Source organism: Myxine glutinosa, chromosome 1 (assembly GCF_964187855.1).
Source record: "Myxine glutinosa chromosome 1, kmMyxGlut1.1, whole genome shotgun sequence".
Classification (NCBI taxonomy): domain Eukaryota; kingdom Metazoa; phylum Chordata; class Myxini; order Myxiniformes; family Myxinidae; genus Myxine; species Myxine glutinosa.
In genome coordinates this window covers 280,184,684-280,202,447 of record NC_136261.1, presented here as the reverse complement: position 1 = coordinate 280,202,447, position 17,764 = coordinate 280,184,684, and the positions used below count along the sequence as shown (strand labels likewise).

General features: G+C 44.4%; 2 protein-coding genes across 3 annotated transcripts in view; one reads left to right on the top strand and one right to left on the bottom strand.

The window, feature by feature from the left end:
• Positions 1–1,036: 1,036 nt before the first annotated feature.
• The window catches only part of LOC137411284 (BCL2/adenovirus E1B 19 kDa protein-interacting protein 3), a 204,811-nt gene continuing 188,083 nt past the window's right edge, over positions 1,037–17,764 (bottom strand). For both annotated transcript variants that reach the window (XM_078766758.1, XM_078766755.1), the window contains 2 exons: positions 16,653–16,805; positions 1,037–1,800 (listed from right to left, as the gene is read on the bottom strand). In XM_078766758.1, coding sequence (XP_078622884.1) covers positions 1,752–1,800; positions 16,653–16,805 — 202 coding nt within the window. In that variant the 3' untranslated portion in view covers positions 1,037–1,751. The remainder of the gene's footprint in view (positions 1,801–16,652; positions 16,806–17,764) is intronic.
• Positions 2,761–4,954, top strand: LOC137418523 (uncharacterized). The gene is made up of 3 exons (XM_068104607.2): positions 2,761–3,172; positions 3,295–3,929; positions 4,073–4,954. Exons 1-3 carry the CDS (start codon positions 2,869–2,871, stop codon positions 4,811–4,813), a joined length of 1,680 nt encoding a protein of 559 aa, XP_067960708.2. The 5' UTR covers positions 2,761–2,868; the 3' UTR covers positions 4,814–4,954.

The window sequence follows — 17,764 nt, the reverse complement described above, 5'->3', positions numbered from 1 at the left end:
GGCCTCCAAAGCCAGTCGCCGATTGGACATCCTCCATCGTGCAGAGTCCTTTCTGGGCACTTCTGAGCTCCTCACCACATAGAGAGCTTTCATCCGCAGCTCAATGGAATACTGCTCTCCCTTCTGGGATGGTGCTCCTGCCTCACACCTAGCTCAGCTTCACGCGGTTTAAACCAAAGCATTCAGAATCATTGGTATCTCATGCGATGAAGCTGATTCTAAGGGCCTCTCTCTCACCACAGGCAGGTTGGTGGTCTTTCTGTCTTCTACCGACTCCTCTCTGGCCTAGCCCCCCCAGCTCTGTCTGTGCTCTGTCCCCCAAATATTCCTGCAGGACGCACAAAATCTGCCAGCAACCCTCTCCTGGTGAAACTGCCGAAATCACTCTGCTCACCTTCACTCCTTCATTCCTCTTTTCTCCCACCTTTGGAACAAACTCCCGAACTCTCTTCAATCCCTCTCCTCCCTCCAGGTCTTTAAAACAGCTGTTCACCACCATCTCTTATCTTCCCCCATCCAAAACCTTGATCTTTTCTACCCCCGTTAAAACACCCCAAATCCGCCAATTTCAATCCCCAACTTCTTTCCTGAAATTCCTTGTAGTGTTAATTTGCTTTATACCGTGTACCCCTCCCTCCTCCCCCCATCCCTCCCCCTCCCACAAATCTACCAACGTCCCTGTTCTCTACTGTTGTTGTGCTTGTGTGCTTCCCTTTTTCTCCCCCTTTTGTCTCCCACTCCCTTCATTGTATGTTTTATATGTCTGTGCATGTTTTCATATTCAATGTGTTAGCTCTTACACGAGCCTCGATTCGGTATACAAAAAAAAACATAAAAAAAAAAAAAATCATCAATGTCAGAATAAATTATTCGTGCATATTTTCACAAAAGAAATGTTCTGACGACTATTTTTTTTTTACAAGAAACAAATGCTTATATGTCCCACAAATTGTGAACAAGCTCGGATCAATCTCAATCGGGCGAATGTAAAAAAAAAAAAAAGAAGGTTTAAATGAAACATACAAACCTTAAAATATTTCCATTGTGCTCCAAATTAATTTATTTGGAATCAAAACAAGAAAACATACCTTGAGAGTTGCATTTTCAATATTCATTTCACTTTGGTTTCAAAACTACGTTCATTTCTAAATGTTAAAGGAAGGAGAAAAAAAAAAGAAAACACAACACTTTAGAAATCAAGGCTAGAAGGATAGCCTAGACTCTTAGAGGATAGGCAATCGCCTTTCAGCTGTCTAGCCTTGGTTTGAATCTCGGCCCAGCTATAAATGGTCATCCTGGTGCTTCGCAGGCTGGGCGAGCCATCACAATGTGTGTCGTTTCTCGTAAGGACGTAAAGTTGAAGGACTCATCTGTCAGCACTGGTGGCCTTCAAAGTTCCCATAGTGGTGTCTTTCACGACGAGTCGGCAAGTTATCGTCGGATCATTGAACAAATTACAAATTCCTGCCACAGCCGACTGCTGAAAAGGAAACGGCAAACCACCCAGCACAACCCCTGCCAAGAGATTGCTTTGGCCTGCACACTTTAAAGAGTATTGTACACTAATGATGATGATGATTCGTACATCACCTTCGAAGGAAGTTTAAGGTCATTGACAACATAAAAGCTTAGCAACTGGTCAATGTTTGCACTTGCACTCATCAGCATGGAAAAAAAAAACTTGAGATTTAAAGCAATCCAGTCTAGTATAGTGGAAGTGAGGGATGGGAGGGACAAGAAGAAAAGATAAATTATGGGTTGTGTGAGGAACTTGCTGCAAGCTTCCTGCCCAGCAACATCCTGGTGGAACAGGGTGGAGAAAATAAAAAAAGCAAAAAACATTATCTCTACAATATATACAAATAACAACAATAATAATAGATGGTAACAGTTGTACAGTGAGTTGCAGAATTACTCAATGGAAGCATGCTTTCTACTTGTTTAGGGTTAAATGTTTAACAGGTTCAGTAGTAGCCAAATGGTAATGACACTGGACCAGCATCCCAAAGTTTGGTAGTTTCACTCCGAAGGGGATGCGAGATTATTGCAATGCCCCTGTCTGTCTGTCTGTCTGTCTGTCTGTGTGTGTGTGTGTGTGTGTGTGTGTGTGTGTGTCTGTATATTTTCACTTTAAAAATGATTTTTTCCGCAACCTCTTGCTGATTGATACGAAACTTTAAACAGAGGGACTCCTCATGGAGAATATTTTATTTCCAACTTTGACGTCATAGGTCACATGGGATGGCAGCCATATTGGATATTAAAAAAAAGTTTGGACATCATTTTCTCTGAAACCGCTGAATTAAAACAATTTAAACCTGGCATATGTCATCAATTTCCCATGGTGTATAAAGGGTGATAATGATAATGTCATCGGTGAAGTGGTATTGCAGCCACAATATATTGAAATAAAAATGTTATCCGTAAAATCTGCAACTTCATATATATATCCATCATTGCTTCAGATATGAAATCTTTCCTCTTCTCCAATGGCTTGATCTCTTACACTGGGCTGCATTTGAAATATTTTTTTCAGAGGTCTAGGTTATCTCAACGTTTCTTATATGTTTTTTGCATGCTGAATTCAGAAATGTATGTAATTTCGCTCAATCAGGTCAAGTTTTTATGCTATCTCAATTTTAAGGAAAAAAATAATCAAAATTTTTGTTTTTTTAATTAGCATTTTTTAAATTCAAAATCAGACTTACATTGACAGAAAATGTACAAACTATACATATAATGACACACAAGTACACTTAATGTGGAAGAAAGTGCTTTCTCAATTACTTTCCTGTCCACTTAGGTGCACGTGAGCGGCAGTACGTCCTGCGTAGTGTCCTCCTTACTATAACATTACTGTGATTCACGATGAATCGAAAGTGCAAGAATGACCCAAACAAGTTCTGCTATATCTGTGGTAAAGTGACCATGCCAGACCGGCAGTCTAACATCACACGTTTTGTAAGAAAAAGCTATCACGCATACTTTGGAATGAAACTTGGTGACCAGGACAAAGCCTTTGCCCCTCACATATGCTGCAAAACGTGTGTTGAGAGTCTGCGGCGCTGGAGCCACAAGAAGATTGAGTGTCTGCCTTTTGGTATCCCAATGGTGTGGAGGGAGGGAAGAGATCATACTAATGACTGTTATTTCTGTATGACAAACCTACAAGGTGAGTTTATCAATTTTGTTTGAGTTTAACTTTATGTTTAATAAATTCCCAAACATTCTAAATTGTTTAACTTTATATATCATGTCACCCCCTTGACGGTATGTCTATCTCTTTCATTTTAGGCATAAATCGAAAAAACAAGCAACACTTAAAGTATCCAGACGTGCCATCTGCCATTAAACCAGTGCCTCATGGACCAGGAATTCCAATTCCAGCACCGCCCGAAAATTGCAGACATTCGGCGTCTGATTCCGATGAACAAATGGAAGATGGTGACATATCTGGTACATATCAACCTATGGGCGAGACAAATCAACCCAAACTCTTTAGCCAAGCGGAGTTGAACGATTTGACACGAGATTTGTGTTTGTCCAAAGAATCTGCTCAGTTGCTAGGGTCACGACTTCGTGAAAATCGTTTGTTAGCTCCTGAAACTACATTCTCCTGGTACCGCAGCCGTGAAGAAGAGTTTCGAGAATATTTTAGTTCGGACGATGAAGTTTCTCTGGTTTACTGCAGCAACATCACCGGCCTCATTGCAGCTATGGGTTTAGCGTATGATCCTACAGAATGGCGGCTCTTCGTCGACTCCTCAAGTAGAAGCTTGAAAGCAGTACTACTCTTCAATGGCAACAAGATCGCGTCTGTTCCGGTGGGTCACTCGGTACAGATGACTGAGAACTATAGTAACATGGAGCATTTGCTAACTGCTTTGAAGTACAAAGATCACAATTGGATGATTTGCGGAGACCTAAAGGTATGTTGGTGTCAACCTAGTTACATATATTTTTCTACTTTATTTATTGAAATATTCTTAACATGGATTAAAATATATATTTTTAATAAACTGGAATAACAAATTTTAAAACAAATGTGTGTGTTCTTTCTTTTTATTTATAGGTTGTGTCCATGGTGCTGGGTCTACAAGGCGGCTACACCAAATACCCCTGCTTTCTCTGTCTGTGGGACAGCCGAGCAGACAAGCAGCACTATGTACAACGCAACTGGCCAGAAAGATCTGGCCTGGAACCAGGTTCCCACAACGTTGTGTCACACGCTCTTGTGAATCCTCAGAAGATTCTACTTCCGCCACTGCACATCAAGCTCGGACTTATGAAGAATTTTGTCAAAGCACTGAACAAAGAAGGTCGAGCTTTCGCTTTCCTGAACAAGAAATTTCCTCGCGTAAGTGAGGCCAAACTGAAAGCAGGCATTTTTGATGGCCCTCAGATCAGGGAGCTGATGAAAGATCCTAAATTCGACGAAAGTATGGAGAGCAATGAGAGGAATGCCTGGCTCTCATTCAAATCCATTGTGACGAACTTTCTGGGCAATCACCGAAGTCCAGAGTATGAATGTGTTGTGGAAGGGCTCCTGCAGAGCTTCCAGGCTCTTGGTGCACGCATGTCCATAAAGATGCATTTTCTCAGCTCGCATTTAGACTACTTTCCGGAAAACTGTGGTGATGTCAGCGAGGAGCAAGGAGAACGGTTTCACCAGGATATTCGAGTGATGGAAGAGAGGTACCAGGGCCGATGGGATGTCAACATGCTTGCAGACTACTGTTGGTGCCTCAAGAGAGATGTTACAGATGCGACACACAGACGAAAATCTTTGCGAAAGCCATTTATTCCACATTAATTGTTTTCCTTCGTCTTTTTAATGTTGAATTTCGCATTAACGGTACTTGTGCGTCATTTTATATATATAGTTTGTACATTTTCTGTCAATGTAAGTCTGATTTTGAATTTAAAAAATGCTAATTAAAAAAACAAAAATTTTGATTATTTTTTTTCCTTAAAATTGAGATAGCATAAAAACTTGACCTGATTGAGCGAAATGAGATACATTTCTAAATTCAGCATGCAAAAAGCATATAGGAACCGTTGAGAAAACCTAGACCTCTGAAATGACGCAGACCAGTGTTATCATCAATTTGGTTTCAGACCAGGTCACTCTACTCTGGACATGCTGCTTCTGCTTTCTCAACAATGGATGGAGGTCCTCAATGCCAAACAGGAAATTAGAGCTGTCTCCCTTGACATATCACGTGCCTTCGATACGGTCTGGCACCCCGCTCTGCTCACCAAACTCTCCACCTTGGAAACCACATTTCCAAGCTGGCCTCCAAAGCCAGTCTGAACAAAACTCTCCACCTATGGTATCCATGGAAACCTCGTCACATGACTTCCAGACTTCCTCTCTAGTAGCAGTCAATGTGTGGTCCTGAATGGGTTTCTCTCATCTCCCCTTCCCATTCAGGCTGGAGTTCCCTAAGGCAGTGTTCTGGGCCCTGTGCTTTTTCTGGTATTCATCAATGATCTCTCTGACTCTCTTGAAAATCCTCTCTATCTCTTTGCTGATGACTCCACTCTCTGCCGCTCCATTCCTCATCCCTCAGATCGGCAGTCTGCAGCCTCCTCAGTCCTCACTCTCTGCAGACCTGGACAAAATCACAGACTGGGCAAACAAGTGGAACATGTCTTTCAATCCTGACAAATCTCACACTCTTACGATGACTCTCCGAAAAGACCGACTGGACAACCCTCCCATCCACTTTCTGAATAATCATCTCCAAGAAGTTCTGTCACTCAAGCTTTTGGGTCTCACTATCTGCCATGATCTTTCTTGGGAAAACCACATTTCCAAGCTGGCCTCCAAAGCCAGTCGCGGACTGGGCATCCTCCATCGTGCGAAGTCCTTCCTTGGCACACCTGAGCTCCTCACCCCATACAAGGCTTTCATCTGCAGCTCAATGGAATACTGCTCTCCGCTCTGGGCTGGTGCTCCTGCCTCACACCTAGCTCGTCTTCACGCTGTTGAAACCAAAGCGTTCAGAATCATTGGAATCTCCCGCGATGACGCTATCTCCGAGGGCCTTTCACTTACTCACCGCAGGCAGGTTGGTGGTCTTTCCGTCTTCTACCGACTCCTCTCCGGCCTTGCTCCCCCAGCTCTCTCTGGGCTCTGTCCCCCAAATATTCCTGCAGGTCGCACAAGATCTGCCTGCAACCCTCTTATGGTTAAACTGCCAAAATCAAGACTCTCTGCTCACCTTCACTCCTTCATTCCTCTTTTCTCCCGCCTCTGGAACAAACTCCCTCACTCTCTTCAATCCCACTCCTCCCTCCAGGTCTTTAAAACGGCTGTTCACCACCCCAAATCCACTTTTTTGAAATACCAACTTCTTTCCTGGAAGTCCTTGGTGTCCTTGTGTTTTATACTTCTTCCACCCCGCCCCCCCTTCCCATGCCTCCTCCCCCCAAGCCCTCTCCCTCCCACACATCTCCCGATGTCCCTGCTCTCAAATGTTGTGTTTGTGTGCTTCCTCTTCTCTCCCCATCTTGTCTACCGCTCCCTCTTTTTATATATTTTGTTTGTCTGTTTGATTTTTTTGTGTGATAAATGTTAGCTCTTTCACGAGCCTCGATTCTGTATACAAAAAAAAAATAATTAAAAAAAACAAAAAAAACACTACATGACCAAAAGTATGTGGACACCCGAACATCAAACATCTCATTCCAAAATCATGGGCATTAATATGGAATTGGTCCCCACTTTGCTGCTATAACAGCCTCCACTCTTCTGGGAAGGCTTTCCACTAGATGTTGGAACATTGCTGTGGGGATTTGCTTCCATTCAGTCACAAGAGCATTAGTGAGGTCGGGCACTGATGTTGGGCAATTAGGCCTGGCTTGCAGTCGGCATTCCAATTCATCCCAAAGGTGTTCGATGGAATGGAGGTCACGGCTCTGTGCAGGCCAGTCAAGTTCTTCCACACCGATCTCGACAAACCATTTCTGTATGGACCTCACTTTGTGCACAGGGTCATTGTCATGCTGAAACAGGAAAGGGCCTATCCCAAACTGTTGCCACAAAGTTGAAAGCACATAATTGTCTAGAATGTCATTGTATGCTGTGGCGTTAAGATTTCCCTTCACTGGAACTAAGGGGCCTAGCCCGGACCATGAAAAACAGCCCCAGACCATTATTACTCCTTCACCAAATTTACAGTTGGCACTATGCATTCGGGCAGGTAGCGTTCTCCTGACATCTGCCAAACCCAGATTCGTCCATTGGACTGCCAGATGGTGAAGCGTGATTCATCACTCCAGAGAACGAGTTTCCACTGCTCCAGAGTCCAATGGCGGCAAGCTTTACACCACTCCAGCCGACACTTCGCATTGCACATGGTGATCTTAGGCTTGTGTGTGGCTGCTCGGTCATGGAAACCCATTTCATTAAGCTCCCAACGAACAGTTGTGCTGACGTTGCTTCCAGAGGCAGTTTGGAACTCGGTAGTGAGTGTTGCAACCGAAGAAAGACGGAATTTCCCTGCTACGCACTTCAGCACTCGGCGGTCCCATTCTGTGAGCTTGTGTGGCCTAATACTTCGTGGCTGAGCTGTTGTTGCTCCGAGACGTTTCCACTTCACAATAACAGCACTTACAGTTGACCGGGGCAGCTCTAGTAGGGCAGGAATTTTACGAACTGACTTGTTGGAAAGGTGACATCCTATGACCGTGCCACGTTGAAAGTCACTGAGCTCTTCAGTATGGCCCATTCTACTGCCAATGTTTGTCTATGGAGATTGCATGGCTGTGTGCTTGATTATATATACCTGTCAGCAATGGGTGTGGCTGAAATAGCCGAATTCACTAATTAGAAGGGGTGTCTGCATACTTTTGGTCATGTAGTGTATGATCCGATATGAGTGAAGAATTAAATTTATGACGTTCATAACCCATGTCAAGAAACTACATGACATAGCAGGGTGCCTCAATGGTATTTTTGTTCAAAAGGAGCGCACGAGGCCAGACTATGTAGCGCCGTTCTCGTTTTTAATGAGATGTGTCAACTCAGATGATTGCACACGTTTTGAATATGGACAACATGGGTTCAGGCTGGAAATATATATTTTAAACACAAATTCTGCTTCATATTTACCATCATATTTCCCCCCCTTCACTTCATATTGAAACACTTCATATTGAAACACTTCATATTTCCCCCCCCTTCAGCAGGGTTAAAATGTAGCTGAAGGATTTTGTTATAAAATTTTTTATAAAATAAGGATTTTGATTCTAAACTTCTGACAACCGACCTGGTCACAGGAAAATCCCCATGTTTTCATTGGATAGCCAATAAAATACCAGCTCACTCATTAATAACCGACAGTTCGGGAATAGGGTAACCTAGCTACTCCGCCTTGGCTGATGTACATATGATACCAATAACACGTTGTGGCACACAGGGCAACTTGAGAAGGGCAATAATGCTCCCAATAAAAAGGTAGTGTAAAACAAAACATAGGGGTAATACCCCTGGCACTCACCTGGTAGAATAAACAGTATACTGCACTGACTAGAGGGATTTTAAACCAATTTCAATGGTTTCTAGAAGACAGGGCAGGATGTAGAACCATACTAACATAATGATAAGACTTTAAACAAATAAACAAACAAAAAAAATACCTATTTTGGGGGGCAACCCTCCCCCAACCCCGTATACCTCCTCACACCCAAATTTTTCTAATGCCTTGGACAAACATTGGTACATCATGGGTGATGAAGGTTGTGGTCAAGTTTCATCAAAATTGCATGTATAGTTTCTGAGAAGAAAGCAAATACCTATTTTGGGGGGCAACCACCCTGTAGACACCCAAAGGGGCAGATTTTTTTTAACGCCGTGAACAAACATTGGTACATCACAGGTGATGAAGGTTATGGTCAAGTCTCATCGAAATTGTAGTTTTAGAGAAGAAAGCAAATACCTATTTTGGGGGTTCAAACCTGGATCCACTTTGACCCCCGGTAAACCCCCTCAGACCCCGATTTTCTGAATGCCATGAACAAACTTTAGTCACAACACAACAGATATAATTTGTGCCAAGTTTGGTCACAATCCCTTCAGTGGTTTCGGAGAAGAAGTTGCAAGTGTTTACGGACGGACGGACGACGCGCCATCACATAAGCTCCCCTGAACTTCGTTCCAGGTGAGCTAAAGATCCTTCTTAACAGGATATAAATAAAAGGATCTTTTATCAATAACAAAATCTTGCAATCAGCACCAGCAGAGGACACATCATGATGCTAACCAGACTACAAAGCAGACAATGAGTTGCCTCCGATATAGTGTGTAACATTGATGGCCAATGCCACAAGTGCATGCATTTCTCGTAAGGCGTCCAAGTCAGTACTCTAAATCTGAAACTACAAGGCCCATGAAACGTAGATGTGTTAGCCTCTGGCAATGGATAAATATTAATACAATATTCTGTACTTGCTGAAATGCAAATAGCATTTCTACATCAGCAAGGAGCAGATGCTCCTGTTCCCACCCCTCTGTCAATGTTTCATTTTAAATGCTTGCAAGGTTTACAGACCACGGCCAATATTTAATTAGATCTGGGTCAACCCAGATGATTGCACACATTTTGAATGTGGACAACATGGCTTAATCTGGGAAAATACTGTTACGTTTGTAGGGGGTAGACAATGATTACCTTAGAACCAGGTAGAATGTCGTGTAGAAACCTTGATGTAAATAAGTCAGCTCCGTGTGTTCGGATTAAGTGTATCTTCGTCCCCATCGGAGGAGTGGGGTATGTTAATTAGCTCAGGTATTATGGGTAATTTATCCCCTGTATGTCGTTACCTCTGTACTTTATTCCTTTGTCCCTTTTGGCACCACACCATAGACACTAGCCAAAATTACCTAATTAATTACCATTAAATTACCATCAAACAAAATATTTATAACAATTTTTATTACAAAAAAAAATTACAATTAACAAAATTACCATTAAACACCCCTAATTAATAAAACCACCGGAAGTCAGGCATGAAGCACTGCCACTGACAACCCTGACTTTGGAAGCACACGGGACAAAATATCTGTGAGGCCAAGCCCCGAGGAGCCGTGATTGGGCGGGGTTTGATTGACAGAAAGGACTGGTCTGATGGAACTCGATGATAGGGTCGGGACAGAGATGTGAGATGACGTCAGAGCCCAAGGAACAAAAGACTGTGTTCCCGACATTTTGTCCTCTTACGCGTGGGGAGTTCAGAATGCTCTGACTGACATTCCCTCTTTTGTGCCTTTTCGTTCTGAAGACCATAGCGAACGGTCGTGATTCCCTCGTGCTTTCTTGTGCTGGACCTCGTACGAACGGTGGCACTTTGCTCTCTGGCTCAAGGAATCTCATCGAGGACCGGCAGTGTTCCGAGACCTTGCTGGTGGTTGGGAGGTGGAAGAGCCATGGACCGGGAACTGCGGTTCTCCGTGCTGAGGATGGGTGGAAGAGCGGGGCATGGAAGAGCGGGCAGCACGCCTGCCGTTCACTTCGCACCTTGAGGCCTGGTTCCACGCATGTACTTCGCGCCAAAGCGTGTGTTCCCGCGCACGGACCTCCGGGACCTGTTCGCAGACTGACGAGACCCCACCGGCCAATTTGAGTTGAGTGCACACAGACGCATATTTAATTTCAGTTATTTTTCCCTTTTGTCTGTCTTTGGATCTGTTTGTAGGGACGTCCCATTTAGGAATTCAGTTTATCGTGCATTTTCTTTGTACCGGCATTTGATTAAATAAACCTGTTTATTTTTGTACATTTTAAATCCGTTTTTGTTTGAGTTACTTTATCCAGGTGTGAAGACGTCGGGTGGAAGCCGTTCAGGTAAGGCTCCCGTTTCCCCCCTCCCTCTTGCTCCCCCACGCGTATTCTCCACTATATTTTTGAACTGAACGCCTCGGAGTAACATCCGTGCTACCCTACGGTGTTCATCACCAAGGGTAGTCACGCGATAATACCTTTCTAAACACATTCTGCTTCATATTTACCATCACTTTTAATAATGCTATTACACAAATCAAAATGCTTGACTCTCATTAAAGGATAATCGATGACTCAAATTTAAAGTAAACACTATTCCATGTAAAATCCCATGTGCCATCAGATAAATAGTTGTGGTTTTAACAGCCAAACTCCCCACTGACGATCACTTCATCGTCGTGAGGGGGCTTGCATGTCCCGGTGATTCTTTAAGCTATGTTGGCGGGAGCATTATTCTGCTGGCAGGTGCGACCTAGCCAGACAGGTTAAAGTTGAAGGACCAGACTAAGCAGAGTAACATCTGAGATGTCCTTTAGCAAGTGTTCTGGTGTAACAAATGCTCAAATCTATCTATAATTCCAGTAATCTCTGTGTGTATGTTTGTTTGTTTGTTTGTTTGTCTGTGACCGCTGTTTCTCGACAACTACCGGTCCGATATACTTGAAACTTGCCAGGTATATTGCTGGGGACCCGAGGATGTGCCTTTTCAAGGTTTCATATTAATCGGACAATTACTTACCGAGCTATGTCCAAAAAACGATTCAACCAATCAGAGAGCAGCGAGCTATCGCGTGTGCCGAACGTGGCGAACACACTCTGCCTCGGATGGCACATTTGAGAGCGTATTCATTTATTTCCCGTCGGCAAACTATGTTGGCGCTATGTTGGCGTTAAACGATGTTTTAAAACTAATTAAAACTAATTTGCGATTCTTTCGCTTTCCTGCGATATGCGACCTTCCGGAGCTCCTGTGAGAGCGTGCGCCATTACGGATAGTACGGGTACGGGCATGCCATATGTTGGCGTTAAACTATGTTTTAAAACTAATTAAAACCATTTCATGTAAATAGAGGGGGGGGGGGGGGATTGTCACTGTACTCGCAAGCCGTTCGCCGTTCGCTTTGGCGTTGCGAATGGACCAAAACATTTCATGGACCAAACCATTTCATGTAAAGCGTTCGCCGTTCGCTTTGGCGTTGCGAATGGACCAAAACATTTCATGGACCAAACCATTTGATGTAAATAGAGGGGGGGGATATAATGTTAGATATATATATAGTACGGGCATGCCCTAGTACTTGCAATGACAGTACAGCTAAACCAACGGTCCCCAGTCCCGGGCAATCAATGGGGTACTAAGAACCTCTCGGTACGGTTTGCAACTTGGAATACACGGACTTTGAATGAAACGGACTCAATACAGCTATTAATCAAAGAAATTGAACGACTCGACTGATATAATTGGTTTGGATGAAACTTATTGGACAAAGGAAACCCCAACACTCATAGAAGAAAATTACACCATTATTCACTCCCCAAGCAGTGATGGTGTAAACAACAAGGAGTTGCAATATTAATCAAAAAGGAACTTGCAGAGTGCATGGCATCTTTCAAATGAGTCTCCAAAAGACTGATGAGCATTACCCTTGAAACAACTATAAATCAAATAACTATCTTCCAAGTTGCCGGATTTGGTTTACTCAGACCACGAATTCGTGGAATTTTATGACATGATTCAAGATGCAAAATCAAGACTCTCTGCTCACCTTCACTCTTTCATTCCTCTTTTCTCCCGCCTCTGGAACAAACTCCCTCACTCTCTTCAATCCCACTCCTCCCTCCAGGTCTTTAAAACAGCTGTTCACCACCATCTCTTATCTTCCCCCATCCAAAACCTTGATCTTTTCTACCCCCGTTAAAACACCCCAAATCCGCCTCTCAATCCCCAACTTGTTTCCTGAAATTCCTAGTAGTATTAATTTGCTTTATACCATGTACCCTTCCCTCCTAACCCAGCCCTCCCCCTTCCACAGATCTACCAACGTCCCTGTTCTCTACTGTTGTTGTGCTTGTGTGCTTCCCTCTTGCTCCCCCTCTTGTCTCCCGCTCCCTTCATTGTATGTTTTACGTGTCTGTGCAATGATTTTCATGTTTAATGTGTTATCTCTTACACGAGCCTCGATTCTGTATACAAAAAAGAAAAAAGAAAAAAGTAGAATGTATAATATTGGGCGACCTCAATGCCAAAGTACGAGAGCAACAGCATGAAAACTAGACTGAAATAGTTGGAAAATTTTGGGTTGGTGCACATAACGACAGAGGCTTACATCGACTTCAATTTTGCGCATTCAATGATATGTAATGAGCAAAAAATGTGATGTCGGATGGAGTGACAATAAATCAAATTGATTGTATAATAGTTCCAATGAAGTGGAAAGAACACCTCAAAAATAGTCGCACATATAATTCTGCCAAAATCGGGTCGGATCATTCACTTGTGTTGGCGAATATAAATCTTCCTGCCTTATGCTGAAATCGTTTAAATTCATTTTTTCCCTCATCAATCTACACTCAATACCCCATAATGACAAAGAATGAATGAATGAATGAATGATCGTTTTAAGGCCATTTTCCCCGCTAGAGCAGGGGTTAGCCTTGCGGGCTCCATGACAATTCATGGTTCCCTGTTTGAGGCAATGTTTTTTATGGCCGGATGCCCTTCCTGACGCCAACCATTGGTCACGCTCTTACGATGCGCAGGGATACAGTGTACCTATTCTAAACCGGGGTACACACCGGGATCATTCATCCCAGCAAGCTGGTACTCAATTTGCCGACCTCGGAAGGGTGACAGGCTGAGTCAACCCCCCTGGCGTTAATTCAGCGATCGACCGGGATTCGAACCCAGGATCCTAGGATCCCAAGCCGGCACCATAACCGCTAAGCCAACACCAGGTTTGTCATAATGACAAAGAGAAAACAGGATTTTAGAAAGTTTTGTAAATTTATTAAAAAGAAAAAACTGAAATATCACATTGACATAAGTATTCAGACCCTTTGCTATGACACTTGAAATTTAGCTCAGGTGCCTCCCATTTCTCTTGATCATCTTTGCGATGTTTCCACACCTTGATTGGAGTCCACCTGTGGTAAATTCAATTGATTGGACATGATTTGGAAAGGCACACACCTGTCTATATAAGGTCTCACAGCTGACAATGCATATCAGAGCAAAAACCAAGCCATGAGGTCGAAGGAACTGCCTGCAGAGCTCAGAGACAGGATTTTGTCGAGGCACAGATCTGGGGAAGCCTACAAAAAAATTCTGCTGCATTGAAGGTTCCCAAGAGCACAGTGGCCTCCATAATTAATAAATGGGAGAAGTTTGGAACAACCAGGACTCTTCCTAGAGCTGGCCGCCCGGCCAAACTGAGCAATCGGGGGAGAAGGGCCTTGGTAAGAGAGGTGACCAGGAACCCGATGGTCACTCTGGCTGAGCTCCAGAGATCCTGTGTGGAGATGGGAGAAACTTCCAGAAGGACAACCATCACTGCAACACTCCACCGATCTGGGATTTATGGCAGAGTGGGCAGACGGAAGCCTCTCCTCAGTGAAAGACACATGAAAGCCCACAGAATCTTGTTTCTCACAGTCTGAGAGTCCTTTAGGTCCTTTTTTGCAAACTCCAAGCGGGCTTGGAGTTTGCAAAAACTTTTGAACTACTTTAAAAACTTTTGAACTAGAATGGCACTCGATAGAGCACATACCTCCACCAGGCTGAACAGTTTGTTTTGTATCCCAATGATAGGCGGACATGAACCAAAATCGAATCTGCTTGTTCTTGTCACACATCCAACCTTTCCAACAAGTTTCATCCAAATCCGTCCAAAGCTTTTTGAGATATCATGCTATATATCGTTTTTCGGCCTCATCTCTTAATGGTCAAGAATCACTTTTGAAATTATAGGACCCAGATCCGGATCTTCACGAAAATCTATTCAATTTGTCCTTGTCACACACCCAATCTGTCCTCAAAATTCGTCCACAACTTTTTGAGATTTTTTTTTTGAGAACCTGCTCATAGAGAAACGTTCAGAGAGGGTTGAAAATGTAACCTCCTTCCACCTTCTGTGGTGGAGGTAATTATGCTAAATGCCATTTACAGTTTGCTTGTAGTGTGTGTGTGTGTGTGTGTAGTGTGTGTGTGTGTAGTGTGTGTGTGTGTGTGTGTGTGTGTGTGTGTGTGTGTGTGTGTGTGTGTGTGTGTGTGTGTGTGTGCATCATGCAAAAATTCTGTAGTAAAAAAAACAAACTGCAATGTTAAAAGGAGCGTGTTGTGAAAAGTGCAGTACTTTTTCACTGGGATAAGGCAATAATAAACAGGAGAGTAAATGAATGAGCAATAATAAACAGGAGAGTTTAGTGGTTGCCAAAGACGACAAGAAGAGGCCATTTCGTTGGGTACAAAGGTTGTTTATTGTACAGAAATCTCCAGCAACTGCTAGCGAACGGAAGTCGTAACGGCTTATATAAAACCAAGAACCCTCTTTGGAGGGCGTGGCTCCAACAGCCGCGCGTGCGTCACGATGACACAACCAAAAGCCCGTGTGCGTGGGTTAGACCAAACCCATCATAATGGTAACCGTCACATGCGGATAAGTTAACCGCGACAAGTGAATAAGGTAACCGTGACATGTGAATAAGGTAACCACTACATGCGCCCCCCCAGAAGGCATGCCACGGGCGTGTACGTAGTTCGCGGGTGGAACAGAGCCGGGCCGCGGGTGGAACAGAGCCGGGCCGCGGGTGGAACAGAGCCGGGCCACGGGTGGAACAGAGCCGGGCCGCGGGTGCTGAGCAGCGGTAGCCGTTGTAGTTGCAGCAGTAGGAATTGCGGGAGTGGCGAGCAGCAGTGCGCGCGAAGACAACGAGGCGCCAGTGCGCGCGAAGGTAACAAAGCAGCCGTGCGTGCGCAAGAGATGAGCAGCGGTAGTAGCTGTAGTTGCAGGAGCATCAGCCTCGGGATCCGCCGTAGGAGCAGTAGTAGGAGTGGCGAGCAGCAGTACTCGGCCTGTGTGTGCGGAGGCGACGAAGTAGCAGTACTCGGCCTGTGTGCGCGAAGGCGACGAAGTAGCCGTGCCCGGCTTGTGTGCGCAGAGGCGACGAAGTAGCAGTACTCGGCCTGCGTGCGTGAAGGCGACGAAGTAGCCATGCTGCCAACGCCCCGTAACGGCGTTCCTTCGGAGGGTCCCGGAGCTGGTTCGCCCCTCTAGTCGTAGAGGCGGAACCGAACGCGATGCGCGAACCACATGGCCGCTCGTCGTTGCTAAAACTCCGGCAGTTCGAGTTTAGGTCTTGTGGAAGAAATTGCGGTCGCAATCCTGCCGTGTTCATTTGGCCCCCGAATACGTTCGGGGACAACGGGGTCACCAGTTTAGCGGTTGCCGAAGACGACAAGAAGAGGCCATTTCGTTGGGTACAAAGGTTGTTTATTGTACAGAAATCTCCAGCAACTGCTAGCGAACGGAAGTCGTAACGGCTTATATAAAACCAAGAACCCTCTTCGGAGGGCGTGGCTCCAACAGCCGCGCGTGCGTCACGACGACACAACCAAAAGCCCGTGTGCGTGGGTTAGACCAAACCCATCGTAATGGTAACCGTCACATGCGGATAAGTTAACCGCGACAAGTGAATAAGGTAACCGCGACATGTGAATAAGGTAACCACTACAGTAGTAAAAAAAAAAACTGCAATGTTAAAAGGAGCGTGTTGTGAAAAGTGCAGTACTTTTTCACTGGGATAAGGCAATAATAAACAGGAGAGTAAATGAAAGGCAGTTTGAAAGCAAGACCAAGAACAACATACCCTAGACCAAGGACAAGCAGATGGGTGACGAGCAGAGAGGGAAGAGACAGCAACAGGAAATCCTGTGAGAAAAGTCCTCCTCGGCGCATAGCACCGCTCCTTCGCACGCTGAGGCCTGCGGAAGCCTGGCGTCGCCTCAGGAATTCCAGTTCTCTGCAATCGAGATAAATGTTCAGTTTTTCAAATAGAGTGCATGCCTGTGGGAAGGAAGCTCTAAATACTCATAGCAGCTTTACAACAAACCGATATTGGTACAAAGTAAGGTCAACACCGGAGTTCTAAGCTAGCATTAGTGCTGCACCATGGTCAAAAGAGGGAGTAACAGCAATCAATAGAAGAACCACCTTTAGAGGCCATTTTTCCCCACAGAGCAGGGGTTTGCCTTTTTTGGGCACCGTGGTCCCCTTTTTGAAGCAATGTTTTATGGCTGGATGCCCTTCCTGCTGGTACTCAATTTGCTGGATGAACTGGTACTCAATTTGCCGACCTCGGAAGGATGACAGGCTGAGTCAACCCCCCTGGTGTTAATTCAGCGATCGACCGGGATTCAAACCCAGGATCCTCGGATCCCAAGCCGGCACCCTAACCGCTAAGCCAACACCAGGCACAATAATCAATAGGAAATGGAGAAAATGGAGGGGGGCATTTGCTTGCTTCTCATATCCATCCGGTTTATAAACTTCGTGCTTGGCTCTGAGCCTGTATGTAATTAAAATATGAACTACTGTTATACATTTTGTGCATATCAGTCATAAAACGAGTAGAAAAACAGGAGATCAGCAGTCAGTGAAAGAAGTGAACTTGTCTTTATACATGTAACAAATTCTAAACAGCTAAATGTTGCTTTAATGGAAAACAAACAACAAAGGAAAGTTAAACACTAATTACAGACAGTGGTCAAAAGTTGTTGAAATGCAAGTAGATGATTTATAAAACTCTTCCTCTGAAGATCAAGATATCCTGCAGCATTCACCTGTGTACTCATAAAGTAACATCTACCTTGCAGCCAAACCAGGTTTGTGGAGATTTAAACGTTCACTTGTTATGAAAACACTTATCCATTATGGCCGCTTTGTTTAAAGCTCACAAGCTTTCACTTTAACCCCGTTCCC

Coding starts and splice junctions, on each gene's coding strand:
- LOC137418523 (XM_068104607.2), top strand. CDS start 2,869: ATGAATCGAAAGTGCAAGAATGACCCAAACAAGTTCTGCTATATCTGT. Junction 3,173..3,294: donor CTGTATGACAAACCTACAAG/GTGAGTTTATCA, acceptor CTTTCATTTTAG/GCATAAATCGAAAAAACAAG. Junction 3,930..4,072: donor TGATTTGCGGAGACCTAAAG/GTATGTTGGTGT, acceptor TTTTATTTATAG/GTTGTGTCCATGGTGCTGGG.